Source organism: Arvicanthis niloticus, chromosome 17 (genome assembly GCF_011762505.2).
Source record: "Arvicanthis niloticus isolate mArvNil1 chromosome 17, mArvNil1.pat.X, whole genome shotgun sequence".
In the NCBI taxonomy this organism is placed as follows: domain Eukaryota; kingdom Metazoa; phylum Chordata; class Mammalia; order Rodentia; family Muridae; genus Arvicanthis; species Arvicanthis niloticus.
In genome coordinates this window covers 3734674-3754461 of record NC_047674.1, presented here as the reverse complement: position 1 = coordinate 3754461, position 19788 = coordinate 3734674, and the positions used below count along the sequence as shown (strand labels likewise).

Genomic DNA, 19788 nt, shown 5'->3' with positions numbered 1-19788 from the left:
AGGTTTCATTTCGGCATCAGGGGGACTTCCCATGGGAACACAAGAATTGCTACTTGGGATTTGCTGACTGGTGAATCAGAGAGAGCAGTAACAAGTGAGACTCCAGCATTTGTTCTCAATTATGTAGGACCCCACAAGACAGTCCCGAACATCCTGCAGTGACCTACTTTGTGTCTCTTAATAGATTGTGCATGACTTTAACCTCATGTATGTTCACCTACCACACATGTCATAATAAGGGTGCATTTCCTTACTGGGGAGAGTCACACTCTCTATTATATATCCTAGAGGGAACTCCTTTTTTTTGGCTCACACTTTCTGGAAGTTTCTGCCCATCCCCTTCATGTCCCATGTGAACTTAGAAACATGCGTTCTCAGAATTAAAGTCTTCTGCCCTGTAGGGATCTTATCATTTCAGCGGGTCCTCATGGAGAAGCCCCAGCAGCCCTTTGTTTAATCTGTTCTCTGCTCCTGGACTCCAGCAAACCCGAAGAGATTGCTTTTAGCTTAGGAGACTAGAAAAGGTTAGGAAGCAAGAATAGGAAGGTAAATCCCGCCCAGCATAGCTGAGTACATGTGGGCCCTCATCCTTTCTCTGCTCCTTTTCAGCCTTGGTAATACATTAATTAAATCTGTAGTTAACAGGAGGCAGAAGTAAAGGCCCCTAATAGCCCTGAAATTAAAATCCAAATCACATTCTTAAGAGCACCAATATGGTGTCAATCAAAACAATGGAGCACTTCAGGCTTAATTATAAAAGAACTATAAACCCTGAGGATTCCACAGCTCATTTTGAAACTTCACTTATATTTATACACCCAAAATTACATCACCTACTGGGGTTCTTTTCCACCCCTTTCGAAATAACACATCAGTCAGTCTTTCTCCTTGCAAAGCTTCGGAAATGTATTGTTAAAAGATATTCAAGTTGCACTTCTGTACTTGGGGCAAGTATGGCAGGGCAGGGCTTCACTGCTTCGCACCCCTTGCACTCAGCTCAAGGCACAGTGAAGGAACTTTGTGGAATAACTGAGTCTTCTTCTAAGTGAAGCATAAGCTTGAATGGACCTTTCAAACCTTGAGTTCGCAGATAATCTTTGGAATTAGCATTTCTGGGAGCTGAGGTATCCATTACTTTAGCCTCAGGTACATCATTCACCTACCACACACGCCATAGTAAGGGTACGCTTCCTTACTGGGGAGAGTCACATTCCCCTGTGTTTCCCTCAAATGAGAAAACCCACTGCATGCTCTTGTTCCTACAATATGATGTTCATGAGTCAGGATTCTACACTCTATGAGTTGATTTAAACAGGTCCTTGATGGGGGACTCTATACATCATCATCGCTACCCACACCCCTTACCCCTGGCATTGAATAAGAAACTGGCTATCATTCGGATAACTAGGGAGGAAATTTCAGAATTCTAAGTTGAAACTCCTAAGTAAAAATTGATCCTAATCAAAATTAAACCTACATATGAGAGATTATTAATACTTGTAGTAGTGAGTGTGGTTTGGCAGAAGAAAATGTTCCTCGTTAGAAGCCAAATGAAGTCTTGCCTCTTAGTTACAGGATTCCACCACACAGGGGTTTCAGTGGCTAACTGAGAACACTAATGATATTTTGGAGCATGTAAAGTGGCATATGTCTGCCCTGAGATCATCTTGCATCCCTGAAGGTAGGAAACTGGCAGGCAGCATGTGCAAGCAAACAATAAAGACAAATGCATTCCACAGACAGGTGAATTAGAACATATTGCTGAGAACATGCAGTAGAACCTTTCAGGCTCGCTGGGTCCCTAAAGCCTGTGTGTACATCTAGGACTGGTGGGATCCTTAAAGCCTGTGTGTACATCTCGAGCTGGCTGTCAGTTGAAACAGTCAACAGAGTGGGAAAAAGAACAGCAAGTGTGACTGACGGAATTTTCTAGGAAATAAAGAGAAATACTCAAATCTGTTAATACTTCATATTTTCAGGCACCGTGGCTCGGCACCCCCTCACCATGTTAGTGAGGATGCTTAAACAAACACACACACACACACACACAAACACACATTCACTAAACTACATTCTGCCAAACTTTCCAAACTTCTATCAATAAGTTATATGTTCATAGATTTGGGGCCACTCTGAATTCCAAGTTCTGTATGAGAAATAACTTGTTTCTTAGAAGACACTGACATATGGTCATGTGTGAGAGCTTCTTAATGTCTGCATTTTATCATTAGTTGAATTCATAGGTGATTTTCTTAGCAACAGAATTGTCCTCCATATGCTTCTTCATTACCAGAAGGGGAAAAAAAAGTAGGCTTCAAGCAGGAACCTGACATTAGACTAGAACAAAAAAGAAATTTCCGGTAGGAGTCTAAATCTTAAGCTAGAACAAAGAAGTAATTTCAGACAGGATTCTAAATTTTAGGCTAGAACAAGGAAGTAGGCTTCAGACTTGAAAATAACCTTGGGCTAGGACAGGGAAGTAGGCTCAGGTACTTTGGTCATCCTGATAAGCCTTTAGAAACGGTGATCACGAGAGTGTTCACATAACTGGGTTTAATACCTTGCTTTTTCTTTGACTATTTGTGTTCATTGTCTTGCTTGTTCCTTTTTGCATCTATTGTATTGCTAGACCCTCAACCTAGAACTGACCTTACTACATGCATGTAATCAAAATGGTATAAAAGCATAAAGGAAGAGGGGGTATAGGATAGGGGGTTCTAGGGAGGGGAAATGGGGAAAGGGGATGACATCTGTACTGTAAATAAAATATCCAATAAAAAGAAAGAAAAAACAAAAATAATATAAAAAGTTAAAAAAAAAAGAAAGGAAGGAAGGAAGAAAGTAAGGAAGAAAGAGAGGGAGGGATGGAGGAAGGAAGAGAGGAAGGGAAGGAGGGAGGAAGGGAGGGAGGGAGGGAAGGAGGGAGGGAGGGAGGGAGAGAAAACAAAAACTATGAAATCTCGCATGTCTCTAGACAGGCTCTAACTCGCTAGAGAGGCAACTGACTTTGCCTGGAAAATAAGATTATGAGAAATGCATATCAAAATTATAGTCCTGGTCAACTTTATAACAGGCCTAACCTGCTGGTCATTCTACTCATGACTTAGTGGCAAAGCTAAGAGAGGTCAGTGTTTTCTCTGAACATCTATCCCTCTAGGAGGAGAAGAGGCTGTTACTATTATCCTAGCAGTGAGAACCAAGGACATTAATTCTGACAAGCTGAGTGGCCTGGGCCGGTTTCCTTGGCCATGGGAAGAAGAATGTAGACTCTGTAGCTTGAATGAGCTCCTGTTTAACTTGTCCCTACGGTGGTCATGTCCTCAAGCTTGAAGTCTGGTCCTTTGAAAAGTCACAGTAATGCTTCTGGTTTTTCGGGACACAATTAAAATGTCCCCTCTCAGTACTCCTCACTCCCATCTAAAGTGGCTAACTGATCCCTGGGGAGACATTAAGGCCTCCAAAGCTGATTGTACACACCTCTCATTTATGCTCTGGGTGAGATGCCTGCCTTACAAAAAATGCCGTGTGTGTGTGTGTGTGTGTGTGTGTGTGTGTGTGTGTGTGTGCCTGACTCTTCCTGGCAGCACAGCACTAAAGCCTGAGGCACAGCACTTACTCAGACTCAGTTTCCCTAAGGCTCAATGACTGTTATCCCTATAACAAAACTCAGAGGATGAAGTGGACTGAAAACCCCTTTAGTTTCTAGAACCATAACAAAGCAAAGTCCTACTACAAAACAAACAAACAAACAAACAAACAAACAACACAGACACCTTATCATATGCATAAGGGAACTCACATCTCTTGGTGAAGAGGAAATAATTTTCTCTGTAGATGGTCTCTAAGATGGTCATGGGAGATGGATAAAGAAAACGGTTAAGATCTACATAGGTCGGTGGTAGAAAGGAAGATAGGAACGTCTACAAACTTGCTTGCCACCCATCAGAATGGGTCTGGTTGCATTCAGGATAAATTCATAAGCAAATGAATAGCTTCTCCCAGTCTACACCATCCACAGTAGGCTACACTCTAAGTGGTTAAATGATTTTTTTTTTTTCTTGAGACAGGGTTTCTCTGTGTCTAGCTCTGGTTGTCCTGGAACTCACTTTGTAGACCAGGCTAGTCTTGAACTCACAGAGTCAATGAATATGTTTGGGGCCTTTACTTTTTTTCACCCTGATGAGGAAGTTTGACTATATATGTCAGTGGCATTAAAAAAAATGTATCTTTAAAACGTTGTCTATGTTTATCAAGGATTACTCCTGGCACAAGGAGCTCCTGCGTCTAATTGTGGTGGCTACAGGATTGCATATCTCCAGATCAACCGCTATCAACAACAGGATAAATAATACTGAAGTGAAATACATGTTTTAGATCACTTTCATTGATGCACATAAAATTAGAGAGAAAACTATAGATGTTGCTATTTTGTGCAGTGGTCTTACTGCTTTTATCCATGGATTTGGATATGGTAAAAAAAAAAATTTATAAACAGGTACAGTAGACATATTTTCTGTCTTGTATGAAAAGTGGTCTTTATAAGCATGGTGATCCACCGACATGCGTGAGGATGTGGTAGAGGGCCACATCCTCATGGATTTTAGTGGGATTTTAGTATTCTGGTAGGGTTTCTATATTAGAATAACTGCTTCAAATGGGACCCATGTCCAAGAAAGAAAAGTTGTACTCTATCTAGCATGCATTACACAACAATCCTGGAGGAATGAGATATAGAAGATAAGTAATAGAAGCAAGCAGCTAGCAATGAGCGGAAGCAGAAACGACGGGAACATGCATGCATGCAGAGAGGAAGAAAGAAAAACCAGTACTAAAGCATCGGGAGAGAGATGCGTTGGTTAACAAGAGATTCTCTAAGCATACTAACCTGCTGGTTCTAATGAATTTTCTACTTTGTCGTTAACATCGAAAACACGATCATGAACACCTATAGTTTTCATACAGCTATCTATAACGAAAATAGAGATAACAGCCAAATATGTTAGTGAAGACACCCTTAAACTCCCACTTCCTCTTTTTTTCTTTCTCTCTATCGTTTCCTTTTATTAATGTAGAGATTGTTTTTTACAATCCATGGCATGTATCCACGTGCCAGTATCCTTCCCGTTTGCTGTGCACGGACAACAGTCTGAGAAACAACAAGTTAGCAACTGCTGGGTCTTTCGATACACGAAATAAAAAGCGTCATGAGGAATGGGGAAAAATACAATGGAAAACTCAAACATGGATATGGATATACAAAACAGGTACTACACAAGTCTTGACAGTAAAAAATAAAATGAAATAAAATTTTACCGCTGTGAACCAGACCATAGGATGAAGCATGCGCTGTGAGGGGGACCCTTGGAAGCTCTTTCTAGGAACTTACTTGTTGGCCTCACAAAGACTTTGAGCTTTAGGCAGGACCTTCTTCCATTGTCTGGGATTGCAGAGGCTGTGGGTAAGGCAAAGAGAGAGGGCAAAAGAGAAGGGAGAGAATAACAACTCATTATTCTTTGTTTTACACATGCAAATAACTGCTCTACTCACACTCCTGCAGGACATATACTATGGTCTGCATCTTGTCCTAAAGTTAAAGAAAACAATACTTTCCAGACTGAGCTAAGTACTATAGGAAGATCATTCTCATATTACTATCTTTTTTTTTTTTTCAAAACAATAAAGAAAAAAAACATGCAGGAATGTGGTAATTTATAGAAAAATGCTCAGGACTTCTATTTCAAAGTCACTTCCCTTTCACTTGATCTGCTATCAATTTTCTCTAAATTGGGAAGATAATGCCTGAACTCTCTCGCTTCGGGAACAGCTCCTCAACCACAGGAAAAAAGAGCCCAGCAGATCCCCACAGTGAGAGCGCTGTCAAAACCAGTAACAGATAGTTACAAGGAGGACTTCAACTTGACCTACTTCTGCTGGGGGAAAGCAGAGCTTTGTCTGTCCTGAAAGCTTGTCTGTCAGTGCTCCACAGGTAATTCAATTAGAGGTTTTACTCAGAATTTGGCTGTGCTTTCTGTATGACTGGCTCAGCCCCACGATGCCACCATGCTATCGTAAGCGTGATATGCTATTGAGAAAGCATGGTGTTGCACCAGCGCATTTATCTTCTTTTAATATTCCACAGAGAAGGATGGAATTAATAAAGTAGGTTTACTAAAAACATGACAACATGTTTCAAGTTATAAATCATCTGAGGAAGAGACCTTTCTTCTCCTCAGGATAAGATCACAAACTTTCCCTACTTCTTAAGATTATCTCCACTTGGTACACTCGCAGAGTAAAGTCAAAAGGATTCCGAAGGGCGGTCAGACCATCAACAGCCACATGTGTTTACTAATATTCTCTAGAAATGACAAAACTCACAGAAATGAAGGCCACATACTTTCTCCCCTGCGGACTTGCTTTAAGTGGTTTCTTTGTTCACAAAAGCAGCTGACATCAATCAAAATGCACATGGCTTAAAATGAGTTGGATAATCCTAAAAATGACAGAGAGCCAGCATCCATAAGCCTCCTCTCTCCTCTACCTTCATGTTATTCTTCATGAGGAGCTCAGAAAAATTGCTCATTTTGAACAAGAGAGGAGCTCCAAACTTCTGCATGACCTTCCTCATTTATGGAGTTACAGATCCATGCAAATCTCCTGCAGAACTCACATCTCCAACAGCTAAAGGACACCAGACACCAAAGAACCACCACTGTCACTATTCAACACCTGCTGAAACGCTTGAGACAGAATACCAGAAAAGATGCTTCTGGGCCTCTGCATCTCTCCTGGTCTCCCTGACAAGCAGTTAAGAACTGTTAACAGCTGGCTTGGCTGCAGGCTCCCATTAAATCAAAGTTGGGAAAACTCCCCCTACTGACATTAGCAGTAACTAGTGTGTTATTTAGGGCACAATATTTTTGCACTCTGGTTTGATCTAGGAAATGGCTTCCTTCCTATAGACCTCCGCTGCAAGTGCACAAGCCACGAATACAGCACATGCAGGGACTCCAGTTCCTTACAAAGCCCCTGGTTATCCATTAGTCATGAGAGGTGGTGAGGGATCTACCACTGCACTCAGCTGAGAGGAAATAAACTTACTTCAAACTCTGTGAGCTTGTTGTACCACATGCAAATGACTGATTTTAACGTTATAGTTCAAGATAGGCAGGCTCAAAGCAGTGTCAAATGTATAATTGTTTTTGTAAGGGTTTTGGGTTTTTGTTTGTTTGTCTGTTTAATGGAGGTTTTTCAGACTTTTACTAAGAGAAATAAATCCAGGAGATTAAGTTATTGTATGGTGTTTAATGGAGGTTTTTCTGACTTTTACTAAGAGAAATAAATCTAGGAGATTAAGTTATTGTATGGTGTATCAGAGAAACTACAGAGAAGCCCATGATGACATATAAAAAAACATTAGAACATTGTCGTACCAGCTCACAGACAGGTACATGAGCCTCCCTGGCTACTGAATAAACTGACTTCTTCTGTAAAGTAAAGATTCCAAAAGTACTTCTATACAATGGAAAATCCGAGGCTTATTTCCCACTGAAACTACAAAACAACATAGTAAATGACATATGTAAGATTCCCATAAGTCAATGTTGAAATAAAACCCCCCAAGATCACTTATAACAAAAGGAAGAGCTATTGGTAGATGTAAGAGATTGAAACTGTCAAATAAGCTCAACTTCTGTTAACAGAGAAGTGTTGCTAACACCTCAAACTCCAGAAAAACAGCATTTTGTAACACCCACCGTTTAATTTAGTTTAAAGTCTATATAAAATTTTATAGATAAATTATAGTTATATGTACATTTATCATGCCTTGTGCCGTTTTCATAAACAAACAAACAAACAAACAACAAACAAAGAATAGTTAACACCAAAAACGGATAGTGAAGGAACTCAAAGTGCATTATATATGCCTGCGGTGTCTTCTACCATTTCAAATGTTGTCACAGTCCCCGCTGCACACCAGCATCTTATGAGATGCTGTGGATAGTAAGAAGTCTAAGACACAGTTTCTGCCTTTGTGGTGCATGTGCACAAACTGCAGCATACATGCTAACTAGACTTTAGCTTGCTGAGGTGACCAGGTGTAAACTGAGGTTCACATAAAGAGCCAGTCCAGTGTTGAGCGGGAAGCATTCACTTTATCTGCAAGGACGATAGTGTCTTGGGGGGGGAGGGGGCGTATCAGAAGCTTTACGGTGTTTCCAGGAGCCACTCAGGGGCAAAAAGTTTCAAAGAATTAAAACATTCATCCCTAAATTCCCAAATCAGAGACATGGTGACCCGTGAGTTACACACCAGAACAGGCGAATAACCCTGCATTCGTCTCATAAAGACACACAGACTTTCTAATAGAAAACTTCAAATGAAATAGAAAAGTGTTAAGATAAAGTCACATTTCTTTATTTGAGAACTTAGGAGTAGGGAAAGAGGATTCATTAAAACAAACCAAGCTTCTCATCCTCCTATCTTAGTAACTATTTTAGGAACCTGTCCATAGGCCCCATCAGTAGAAAGTACTAGATCTATAATGGAATACAAGCTGGGAGCCTCTACTTCTCCATATTTAGAATATGTACAATACAGATATGACCATGAAGGCCCTGACTTCACTTATAACCTCAGAGCCCCAAAGTTCAACCATTCCTCATTCCCTTGGTCTCTTGGTGCTAAAATAAGCTTGGCTGACCATTTAATCAATGTGGGACCTACAAGGGACACCACATGCCTGGCCCCCAAGTTAGTACTTATAAGTGGTATATTTAATATTGTAAATGTGATATATTCACACCTCAGCCACTATTGGTCTATCAATGTAGATAGAGCAAGAGAGCACTGGCATCAGGCTCGATGTAGGCAAACTTTCAGGTTCAATGCTGTGCTCCTTGGTCATTTACCATCTTGGTCTAGCTTCACTCAGCCCTAAACCGTAATTCCAAAGGAAACAGTTTCCCTTTTTGAATCCATGTCAATCTGGACACTCTGGGAAATTTTACTTCTAAGTACAGCCAGCCACTTTCTTTTCTTTAAAGGCCAGGGTATATGTGTGAGTATTAAATGTGCAGGTCTCCACAGGCTCTGCTACTCAATCTGAGCAAGTCAAAAGAAAAGATAGTTTACTAGCAGGGCACAGCTAGGTTTTTTATGCAGGTTGTCCTGTAGATTTTCCATGAAGTTCAACATACAACACAAATGTACACAAATTAGGTAGGTAAAGCCAGAATTAAGCATTATTCATTCAACAATAAATGCAAAAAAATCCATTTAAATCCAGAGGAGGTACTAGAAATGTCTCCCAGAACTTAATGAATGAATGAAATCCATTCTGTATATGTGGGAAGATGGTGAGGAACAGAAGTGGTGGGAATCAGAGAGAGATTAACCAGAACCATATGAACTTCTAAGAAAATGGTTACCAGACACACAAAGTGAAAAAAAAAAAAAAAAAAAAAAAAAGAGCCCAAACAACCAACCAAACAAGCCAAGTTAGGCCTCTACTTGGGGAAGAATGACAAAATAATAATTTGAAACTAGCTACCTGTAAAAAACTATATTTAATTAACATATTAAAAACAAAACCACCAAGGGGGGGGGGGACCACCTAGCACTTAGGATATAGTATATACCTCACCTACTATAGACCAGACTGAAGAGAGGAATTTGTGTGACCTGGGCTTAAACCCAGGGCCTTATGTATGTTAGGTCAGTTCAACCAGTGAGCTATACTCACACCCCAAAGGCTACCTCATTTCAGTCACAACCCTTGGTTTGTGGTACTCACACCACAAGGAGCAACCACAGGAGCTGCCCAATTTGCCAACACACTTCACTTCTTGAAGCCACAGTGTCTCAGGACTTATATCACCGACAAGTCAAGGTCAAAGTCCAGATGTAAAAACTGGAAAAGAGGTTCCTGAGTGTAGAGACCTTGGAGACATTTAAGACTAGAGTGCACATGTTAGATTCTTCAATATAGCTCTGAGATACTTCTTTTATTCTAACTGCAAGGTGGAAAGGGATGTGTTTCCCACAACATAACAAGAAAAGATCTAAAAGACACATTCTCTAAGTTAAAACTTGGTTCCTACCCCAGGAGACTGTAGGGGAAAATAATTAGAGTAAAATTCAGGGTAAAGGAGGGAAACTAAACTCCAGCTGCACAGCTTCCGAAGAAGGAAGGTGAAGGTAGAAGGAAGGCTCCGCCCATCTTGCCAGTGCCCTTGACCTGACTTCCTAACCCCTTAGGCCAACTTCTCACCACAAACGAGCTTAAGCAGTAGGCAAATTCTAGCAGCCAAATCTCAGTAGATCAATTACTGTTCTTAGAAAAAAATAAAATAAATGACAAAGACAAGGTCTGTTCCACTGATTTCTGGAAATAAATAGGGCAAAATCATCCTTGTGTACACTTTTATATGATATGAAAGCAAATTTCTATTGGACATTCATAGTTTAGTGACAATTTGTTTCAACTACAAAAGGCTTCCAGCATCTTTTATGTATTGGTCTTTACTGAATTATAAGCAAAAAATAACCTGGAGTTTGGAGTATTATTTTTTAAATGTCCTTAAAAGAAGCATCTTGGTTTAAGGAAAATTTGTTTTACAGCAGTTTAACTAATCCCAGCCTGTGACTCTAGACTTGAGCCTCCATCAGTGAATGAGAAAATCCACTTAGCCACAGAAGGAAAAGATGGAAAAGATGGCATTTAGATAATTACCTTTTAAAATCGCTAGGCATGATGAAACTATCCCTTTCGTTGTTAGTTGTTTGTCTGAAGCCACTGAACATCTTTGAGCAGTTATAACAAAGCTGGTTTTCTATCAACAACTAGTGTCTCAGCAACAAGTCTCAGAAGTAGCCTTACTCCAGGCCTCAGCATTTAAGGGGCTGTCCATGCCCAATGTGTCAGATGCTTCTCTCCCTCTTCCTTGTGGTAACTTTGGTGAACCTCCTATACCAGATAGGCATTATCTGATTGTAATAAGCAAGCAAAAGCATGACCAGCAGAGCCATTAGAAAAATATTCTGCAAATAATGGAAACGACAACAGCAACAGCCTAGACAGAAGGCAGAGTGTCTGGCATCTCACAAGAGGGATGAATTATACTTTTCTGCAGGTCCCTTAGATACCTATCACCTATCAATGCATCCATCCATCATCTGCTTATCTATCTTCCTATCTACCTATTGGAGAGACTGTTAGCACAGATCCCTCTAATCATTCATTGTATTAACACAGAAAGAATGCTATCCTCGAGAATCACTAATTTAGTCACTAAGTTAATAGACGTCAAAGAAGTTCTCATAGCACTGTTAGTATTCCTTGGGCCTCTTATAACCCTTCTCACAGCAGACACCTGTGGTAAGGGTCCTAGCAGAAACAGGGTTTAGTGATTTCAGTGCGGGCACAATGATGCTCCGCTTTCTCTCAGAGTCACACCTTCTGACCTGTCCTTGTGGCTTTGAGCCGGCTGCTTAATCTGTCTATGCCTCAGTTTGCCAGTGAGCCTCCCGTTCTCAAGAGATTTAATTATGATCCATGTTAGGGGGCATGTAGAGCTTTGTAGTTCACTTGGTAGCTCAGGTGTTCTAACCCTACAGATCTAGAATATTATTTCACCAAAGACTCATGGCTACCAATTTCCTTCTCTCCTTCCCTAGCACAATACTAATTAATTTACTCTGTGTCTGTCTGTCTGTCTGTCTCTCTCTCTCTGTCTCTCTCTCTCTCTCTCTCTCTCTAGTGTAGTTTTATGCATATGAGTTTAGCACCCAAAGGTGCTAACTAACCAAAGGCTAGAAGAGAGAGCACTAGATCCCTGGAAACTCCAGCTAGTTACCTGATATGGATTCTGAGAACCAAGCTGAGTGGTCTGGAAAAGCAGCAGATAGTCTTAACCACTGAGAGCTGGACCTCTAGCTGTGAATACAAATAAGGGGAGAGGGGAGGATGAGGGAGGGGTGATAGAGGGGTGCGTGTGGCTCTTCACAGCCTACCTTGTCTACTGCATGCCTGCTTGCATGCTAGTGGCAGGTTCCCACTACTGTGCAACTCCTGAGTTTAAGTGACCCTGCTGCTTCAGCGTCATGTGTTCTGGGGACTGCCAGCACTGTAGCCTAAATTCTACCGCAGTTATATTGACATTGTTTATGTGTGTGGTAGGAATGTGATAGGGATGAAAGTGTGTGTGTGTGCGCACACATGTGCCACTGTGCACTAAAGGTATGGGGAATAATACTTAGAGAACAAGAAACAGCAGTAAAGAGCCTCTTGCTTTTGAAAATCAAGAACACCAAGTTCGTTTGTTTATTTCCAATCCATTTTAAATTTGTGAGCATGCTATTAAATTACGGGCAAACAAAAGATGGAACTATGAATTCTCCGGAGAAGCAGCCAGGCTGGGCACTTAGAAACAGCAGCAGAGGAATCAGCCGAAAGTATCAGACACAGACACCTCAGCGTGTCCTCACCTGCCCGAGTGTTAGACTGTGTTGTCAAAAATCCTTTTGTAAAGTCCTGGTGACTACCTGTCAGAGAATCCTTTGCTTATTTTTCTTTACCAGCAGGCCATGTTCTCCATATCTGTTCCTCCTGATGGGAAGAAAGGCAGTGTATGCAGGAATACCCATCAGCTTGAGCAAGAGGCTACTAATGAAACACAAGTCAACGGCGTTCTCTCTGACAGGCTATTTTACCTAGGAGGGAGTTGTTTATGTACCAAGATTGCATAGTTTATTTCACACACACACACACACACACACACACACACACACACACCAAAAACCAACCAACCAACCAAACAAACAAACAAAAACCAAAGCTTCGCTGGGTGGGTTCTTTTATATTGACATAGTAACAAAAAAATCAAAGCCTAGGGTCTAAGCTCTAGGTTACTCTGATTGTCTGTCCAAGGAGACATTTCTAGTAAGGATGGCTGCATCCCTCACCTAGGAGCCTAGAGCAGAGCAGCAATGGGCTTCCATCTTCTGGTCCTGCCTGGACTTTCTTCTCTATCTCTTCCATTCTTTCTCCTTAAAGCTAGCCCTGACAATATTACCTCGAATAAAATCTGTCTTCTAACTCACATGACCTTTCCCTTACTTCTCAAAGATATATCCCCCCTGTCTCCACTGCTCTTCTTGGATCTTACAGCATCTGTGTCTGTCTCCTTCAGAATATATATAAAACCCATTCTGTGGTTCTGTGTTGCATTAGAACAGGATATTGCATCTTTTTCTCTGTTATTACAGTTGAGATTTAGTTCCACAAGAACAGGGGCTATGCCAGGCGTTTGTTATTGTGGAGTCTACTACTTTGTTCACAGTGAATATTCAATCCAGATATAAAAATGAAGCTAGGGGTTGACAAAAGCCTAGTCTGCAGCAAAGTAATGCACTGGTCATCCATGAAGCAAAATAGTGAAGAGAAAAAGGGGGAGGGGACTATAGTTCATGTACCCCCAAATAAATTACAAAAGAACAAATTCTTCTTGATTGCTCCTCTCCTTCTACACGCTGTTTTTTAAGGAACTTAACAATTACAATATAGCCAGCGTCTAGAGACACACAGAATTCAAATTGGTCGGATGTGAATGTCTGTGAGTGTGTGGTCCCAAGGAATAAGGGAGGGATCATGGGTATCTCTAAAGACAATGGTGCATCGAATCTAAAGGATAACTGGGTAGAAAGAGGTTGCAGGCTCTTCTAGTGAGCAGAGGAATAGAAAGCAAGGTGAATCTAGGATCCAGTAGCCATGTGCTTGCAGAATTGTCAAAAGCAAAGGTGAAGCTGGGCAAAGTAGGCCACAGCTGAGAGGTCAGCCAAGCGACACTCATTGAGAAGCAGCAACAAGGCAGTCCAGATAACACATCGGTTGTAACCTCAGGAACTCTGTAAGGACTCTTTAATGTAACACACACACACACACACACAAACACGAATGTGAAACTTTAGGCAGTACACACCTATCACCTTTTACTTGAGAGGCCAAAGCAAGAGGGCTTGGCATTCAAGGTCATTCTTGGCTACACACAGGGAGTTTAGGCTATTAAGATCCTGTCTCAAAAATAAAAACTTAAAGAATAAAAAACATGTGCAAATGGGGAAAATTATTTAGAGTTGTGACAAACTGAAATCTTAGGTTTAAAGGGTTTAAGATGGGAAAGCCAGACAATGTAAATACTTTAAGAAGATGAATAATATATTTTCAAAGGGGACAGAGCATATAAAATAGTTCCCAACATAAAATCATTAAAAAAGACATATGCTAGTTTTGCCTCTGGAATAAGATTGGGAAGAATTACTTTTTAAAAATTTTAACTTTGAAATCAAACAACAAACTTTAAATCCAAAGCAATGTTATATGGGCAAAAGCTGCCTTTCTGGCTTGGCAATGGGAACATGCCCATAATCTCAGGCCTTGGCATCTGAGGAGAAATGACTGCTTCAAGTTCAAGGTATCAAGTCTGCCAGGGCTACTTAGTCTCAGTCTCAAAAACACAAGAAAATGAATGAAAAGAAAAAGGGCCTAAAAGATGGCTTAGTGGGCAAAGGTTCTTGACCTCAGTTCAATTCCTGACACCCACATGATAGGAAAGAACCAACTCTCAGAGTTGTCTGACCTCTAAGTGTGTGCCAGAGCATAGATTCTTTCTGTCTCTCCTCTCCTCTCCTCTCCTCTCCTCTCCTCTCCTCTCCTCTCCTCTCCTCTCCTCTCCTCTCCTCTCCTCTCCTCTCCTCTCCTCTCCTCTCCTCTCCTCTCCTCTCCTCTCCTCTCCTCTCCTCTTCTCTCTCTCTCTCTCTCTCTCTCTCTCTCTCTCTCTGTCTCAAATGTAATATAATATTTTAAAGATTAAAAGCTACTTTCCTGTCTACTAAGAGGTCATGCTGCAACTGCCTCTGCGGAGACTGGATTGTTACCTACAGAGAAGCCTTCTATAGTCAGCCAATCGAAAGCTGTCTCCATTTTTCTCTGTTCCCCCCATCCAACCCACTATAGGTCCCAGTGTTACTGACTGGCTTGTTTTCTAGTTTTTACATAATTCCCAATTAAGTTGGGAGTTCCAAAAGGTGAAACCAATTTGATTGGGTTGTTTATCTGACATGGGGTCTGTTTTACCATACACCAGAAAGTTTCTGAAACCTAACATAGTAGTTGGCATAAAGCAGGCATCCCAAAATATTTCTGAAGAAGTGGGAAAATAAGTGAAGTAAACGCTAAATGAATCAGAGAAGGTTGCCCGTGTGTTTAAAGTCCTGGGAGCTTCAGACAAATCTGCTGCGCTCTCCTCTCTGCTAATATTACTTTTATGTCCTCACAAACCTATGGAGCAATCTCATCAACGGTAAAATGAAACCTTCTCCCACTATATTGCTGCCTCAAACTTTTGGAGAGATTGATTGACTGCCTGCTTCACCAGGAAGCCTAGTTTAGCTAGCAGATAATGCACAGATGTTAGCAACATGGATAATAATAGGTGAATAAATAAGAATTATAACTTTAACATGGAGTACATTAAATAAGTCCGTGCTGTACTGTAAACTTGCAGAAAGGAGAAAAAGATTAGAGTCCTTCAGATTATGTTTCTTTTTCTTTCTTTTTCTCTTTCTTTTGTTGTTATTTTTGAGGTTAACCTAAAACAAGTATTCCATGTAGCTCTATGTTTATTAATTTATATGTATATGTAACAACTATGGTAAAAGACAAGACAGCACTTGAATTCGAGAGGAAGAGGAGCTGGACATGGGAGGGGTAGGAAGGAACATGTAATTAATTACATTTTTAAAAAAAATCATAAAAAGAAAAACAGGTATTCTATCCATACATGGTGATGTGTTATTAATTTTTAAGCCAATTATTTAATACCAATGTGCTGTTTATGTCTTAAGGAATAATTTCTGTTTCAATGTTGGCCCCACATGTTGCATAAAGGGTATTTGTTGCACTCTGCATCATTTAGGGGAGATTTTTACATTTCCTCTGTTTTGTGGAAGAAAACTCCTGGGTCAACTTATCTTTTTAATCTAAGAGTTCTCAGTTGAAATTGGCTTTGAAGTTTGTTAATTACAAAACTCAACAGGGGTTTTTCCTTATGTGGTATAAGTCATATTTCTTTTCATTAACCTCGGTTTTGGAAGAGATTAAAAAGTCTGAAAAGAAACAACTTAAAAACTTAAGAAAAGCTGCTCCCCCGTGATCTCCTCTGACACTTCAAGTGCAGCTCCCCCCACACTGTCTAATTGCAATCTGTGGCTTGGGGAAGGAAGGTCATATGTGTGCTTCGTGAACTTCCCAGCTCCACCATGTTCTGGGGAGATGAGAGATCGGCACATTTTATTTTTCCACTTTCTGTATTGGGAAATTTGATGTCAACCTGAGTTACAAGAAAGTCTGGATTCTGAAGGGCCATCCTGACAGCTGCTTTTTGCAGGGCCAAGCCACGGGTTCACAGCCTGTCTTTCTGGTGAAAAAGATCATTACCAGGCGGCTGGGGGGAAGGTGGCCCTCCTGTAAGTGTGCTCCTTTGTTATGAATATGGAACAGATGGAGCCAAATCTATCTGCGCTGTAGGAACAAAAACACTTACAACCCAGCACTCTCTATTAAAGACTCTACTTAGTCCTTTATACCATCGGCTTTCTGTGCACTGCTGTGAGGTTTTGACTTTATAGAAAAAGACACTTCATAAAAGCAACAGTTCTTACTCTAAACCAAAGTAGCCTAAGAAGTAAAGAAGATGAATACACGGTTTCAACCACAGGGATCCTTGGAGATATGCAGATATTCAATTAGGAGTGTGTGTGTGTGTGTGTGTGTGTGTGTGTGTGTGTGTGCATGTATGTGTTGTGTAAGTTATATCCAATTCTGGTAAGTGTCTGCATTAAAATATGGAAATGTAGAGGAGAGTGATGAAGATGTCATGTTTCCATTACAAGGATGGCATCTAATTGCTGTAGCATAATAAAATGCCAGGATTTAATTTTCTATCTATGTCTGTAAGGCTAGTAAGGGCTGTCTTGCACACAAAAAAAATTATGACTACGCACAACAAAATCATGTGGGTAAGCATAATTAGTAATTAAGACTATACCACAAGACAGAGGCTGTGTAATGAGACTTTGCCGTGAAAAACAGTAATGACTGGGTTCAGCATCATGCCGGTTTGCCTTTACACAATGAAAGATTTAAGTATTGCAGGTAAAATCATGTGCTTATCTATCATGCTGATGAACCAAAAGACATCCAAAGGCCGCCCTTATCATGTGCTGTTGTTGATTTGTGAGTCACAGGCTTCTGGGTGTAGACACAACTGTATGGCCACCTCCCATTGATAGCAACACGGAAGGGAGGGCCCGCCTCATTTCCTTACATTTATTATACCGATACATTGAAAGTCTGGCTGCCTCTTCGGAGATAATTGAAAAAAGGAATTCTGTGGCAGGATGCTTTGATTCTGACTAAATCAAGTCTTCGGGCAAATTTCCCCCCGCCAGTGGAAGCACAGCTTGCCTCAAGTCGTAACCTTTGTGGGAGGAAAGGAACTGGCCTTGAAGCAGATCATGAAGCAGATGTTTTATGCCAAATCAGAGTCTGGGGATACGTAGGCTACTGCAAATAAAACTCTTCTTCTGTCTGTTCAATCATTTCAATTCCCTGCAGTGTGAAATATGAACTTGCCAACAAATGGCCAGCGTGCTGTGCCTCGCAGCAGGGGGGGAAAGTGCCACAGCTGTGCCAGAGACTGGAGAACTCCAGGCGCGCGTGACATGTTCATTAGTCCCCTGGATGGCCAGGGCCTGATCCAGGCAGGTCTCCAGAGCCATCCACAGGGAAACAGCAGTAGTGGCTACTGCACCCCAAAGAATTAAAGAAGCAAACCCTGACCTCTTTGATGACCTCAGGAGGTCAACCTTAAAGACAAGAAGCCAAGGGCAGACCTTCATTGGTACAAATAGGAAAAACAAAAGGTAAAAGAAAACAGGTCTGCCGATGGTTACAGATTTCTCTTCCTGACTTTACCAATAGGCTACTCTCCAAGCACTAGACTATAAAATAATGAAATACATTTTTAGCCTTGAAACACCTGTGAGAGATGAAAATAACTTAGATGCCCTTCTGTGTACCTGGTTGGTTCACCTGTTGCTTCGAAGTCTAGCCCCCAGTAGACTCACTTTCTACTCCCAGTTTCACAATGAAGAAACGAAGAATATATCTAAATGAAATTAAAATTATACCAAGGGGTTTTAATGGGAGGTCCCCTGTCTGTAATACACAAAACTAACACATTCAAGACACTCTCATTACTTAACTCAAGAAATATATATATATATATACATATATATTATTATTATATAATATATGCACATATATAAATTATATATATACATATATATATAATTTCTCCATAATCAATTTTGAAGAGGCTATTCATATGCTTCGTAGTACCATATTCTTTCACATTTTAAACACAAGCTCCCCAAGTAGAGGTCATTTGCATCTGTAAACATACCTTGCAGTAGTATTTAGCAATATATTCTCTGTGTACAGAGTAATTTGGGAAAAAGAAAGACGTGTGTGGGTGGGGAGGGAAACTATTAGCAACAACAATCAAGCAGAAATGAAATAAGGGAAAATTAGAGGCTAGAAAAACCATGCAACCCTTTTATGGAATTCCTGTTTGAAAAACAAACAAACAAAGAAAAATAAGTTTGAACTATCTCAATTTTAAAATAGCCCAGAATCACAGAATTTATTCTAGATGATGGCTTTTAGAGCTTCTATTCATATAATCTAGCTTGTGACCTAAATCATAAGGACTTTCAAGAGATGAAATGAGTCTGAAATAATGGATTACTCTGAAATTAGGCCAAATAAGTACACATGGTTCAAACTGGTAATGACATGCAATTATCACGGCCAATGGTGACTTCTCATAAGTTTGGCCTTTCTAAATGAATGTTGTAGTCAATAAATCTGTCACAGAATGGCCACGAATGATTGTTTCAAGCAATTAATAACAAGACTTATATTTTTATTTTAAAGATTCTTTTTGGCACCAATTACCCTCACATATTACTTTTTCATGATGTTCCTTTTTCTCCATGTAACTGGATCACATACAAATTAGAAACAAAAAATTATTTCTTAATTGACTTGGAGCTTGGTAGAAGAGAACCATGTTGCAGGACACAGAATACCAATAATATTTTTACAATAGTTATCATTTATCTCCTATTTCCATGTTCTAGGCACTCTGCCAGATTTATTAAATTTAATCCCCATCACATCTGTTTGAAGCAGGTATTATTCTTATTGTAGGAACAAGGAAACAGAGGCTTAGAGTTAGTCACTAGCCAATGTCACACATAGCTAAGTGTGTGGAAGAATGGATATTCAATTCCATGTCCTTTCAATGCCAAAACTATTCAACCTCAGTTTACAGTATAAATCAGACCTTTCTCCATGGTTTCCCTTCTTCACGTGCTTGTTTTATAACTTCCCAGAAGCTCCTAAAAGTCTTTTTTTTTTTTTTTTTTTTTTTTTTTTTTTTTTTTTTTTTTTGGCAATGGGGAAGCTAAACCTGGTAAAACCTGACTGCGTGATCTTCAGTGTTAGTAATAGGTTCCACTGGGAAAAGTAAGCAAGTCTTGCCTGCAGAGACATGTCCTCTACAGATTTCCTAACCGAGTGCTGTCATGAAAGAGCCTTTAAAAGTTCTAAGGCCATAACTAATATACTCCCAAGTACATACATGTACCACGGTAGGGAAA

At 40.3% G+C, this 19788-nt stretch overlaps 1 protein-coding gene across 3 annotated transcripts in view; it reads right to left on the bottom strand.

Annotated features, from left to right (window-relative positions):
- The window catches only part of Efna5 (ephrin A5), a 275756-nt gene that overhangs the window by 5415 nt on the left and 250553 nt on the right, over positions 1-19788 (bottom strand). The window contains exons 3-5 of one of the 3 annotated variants that reach the window (XM_076914673.1): positions 5387-5452; positions 4886-4966; positions 3800-3841 (exon numbers count right to left, since the gene is read on the bottom strand). In XM_076914673.1, the coding sequence (XP_076770788.1) occupies positions 3800-3841; positions 4886-4966; positions 5387-5452 (189 nt within the window). The remainder of the gene's footprint in view (positions 1-3799; positions 3842-4885; positions 4967-5386; positions 5453-19788) is intronic. The other 2 variants (XM_034521519.2, XM_034521520.2) reach the window with 2 other exon arrangements.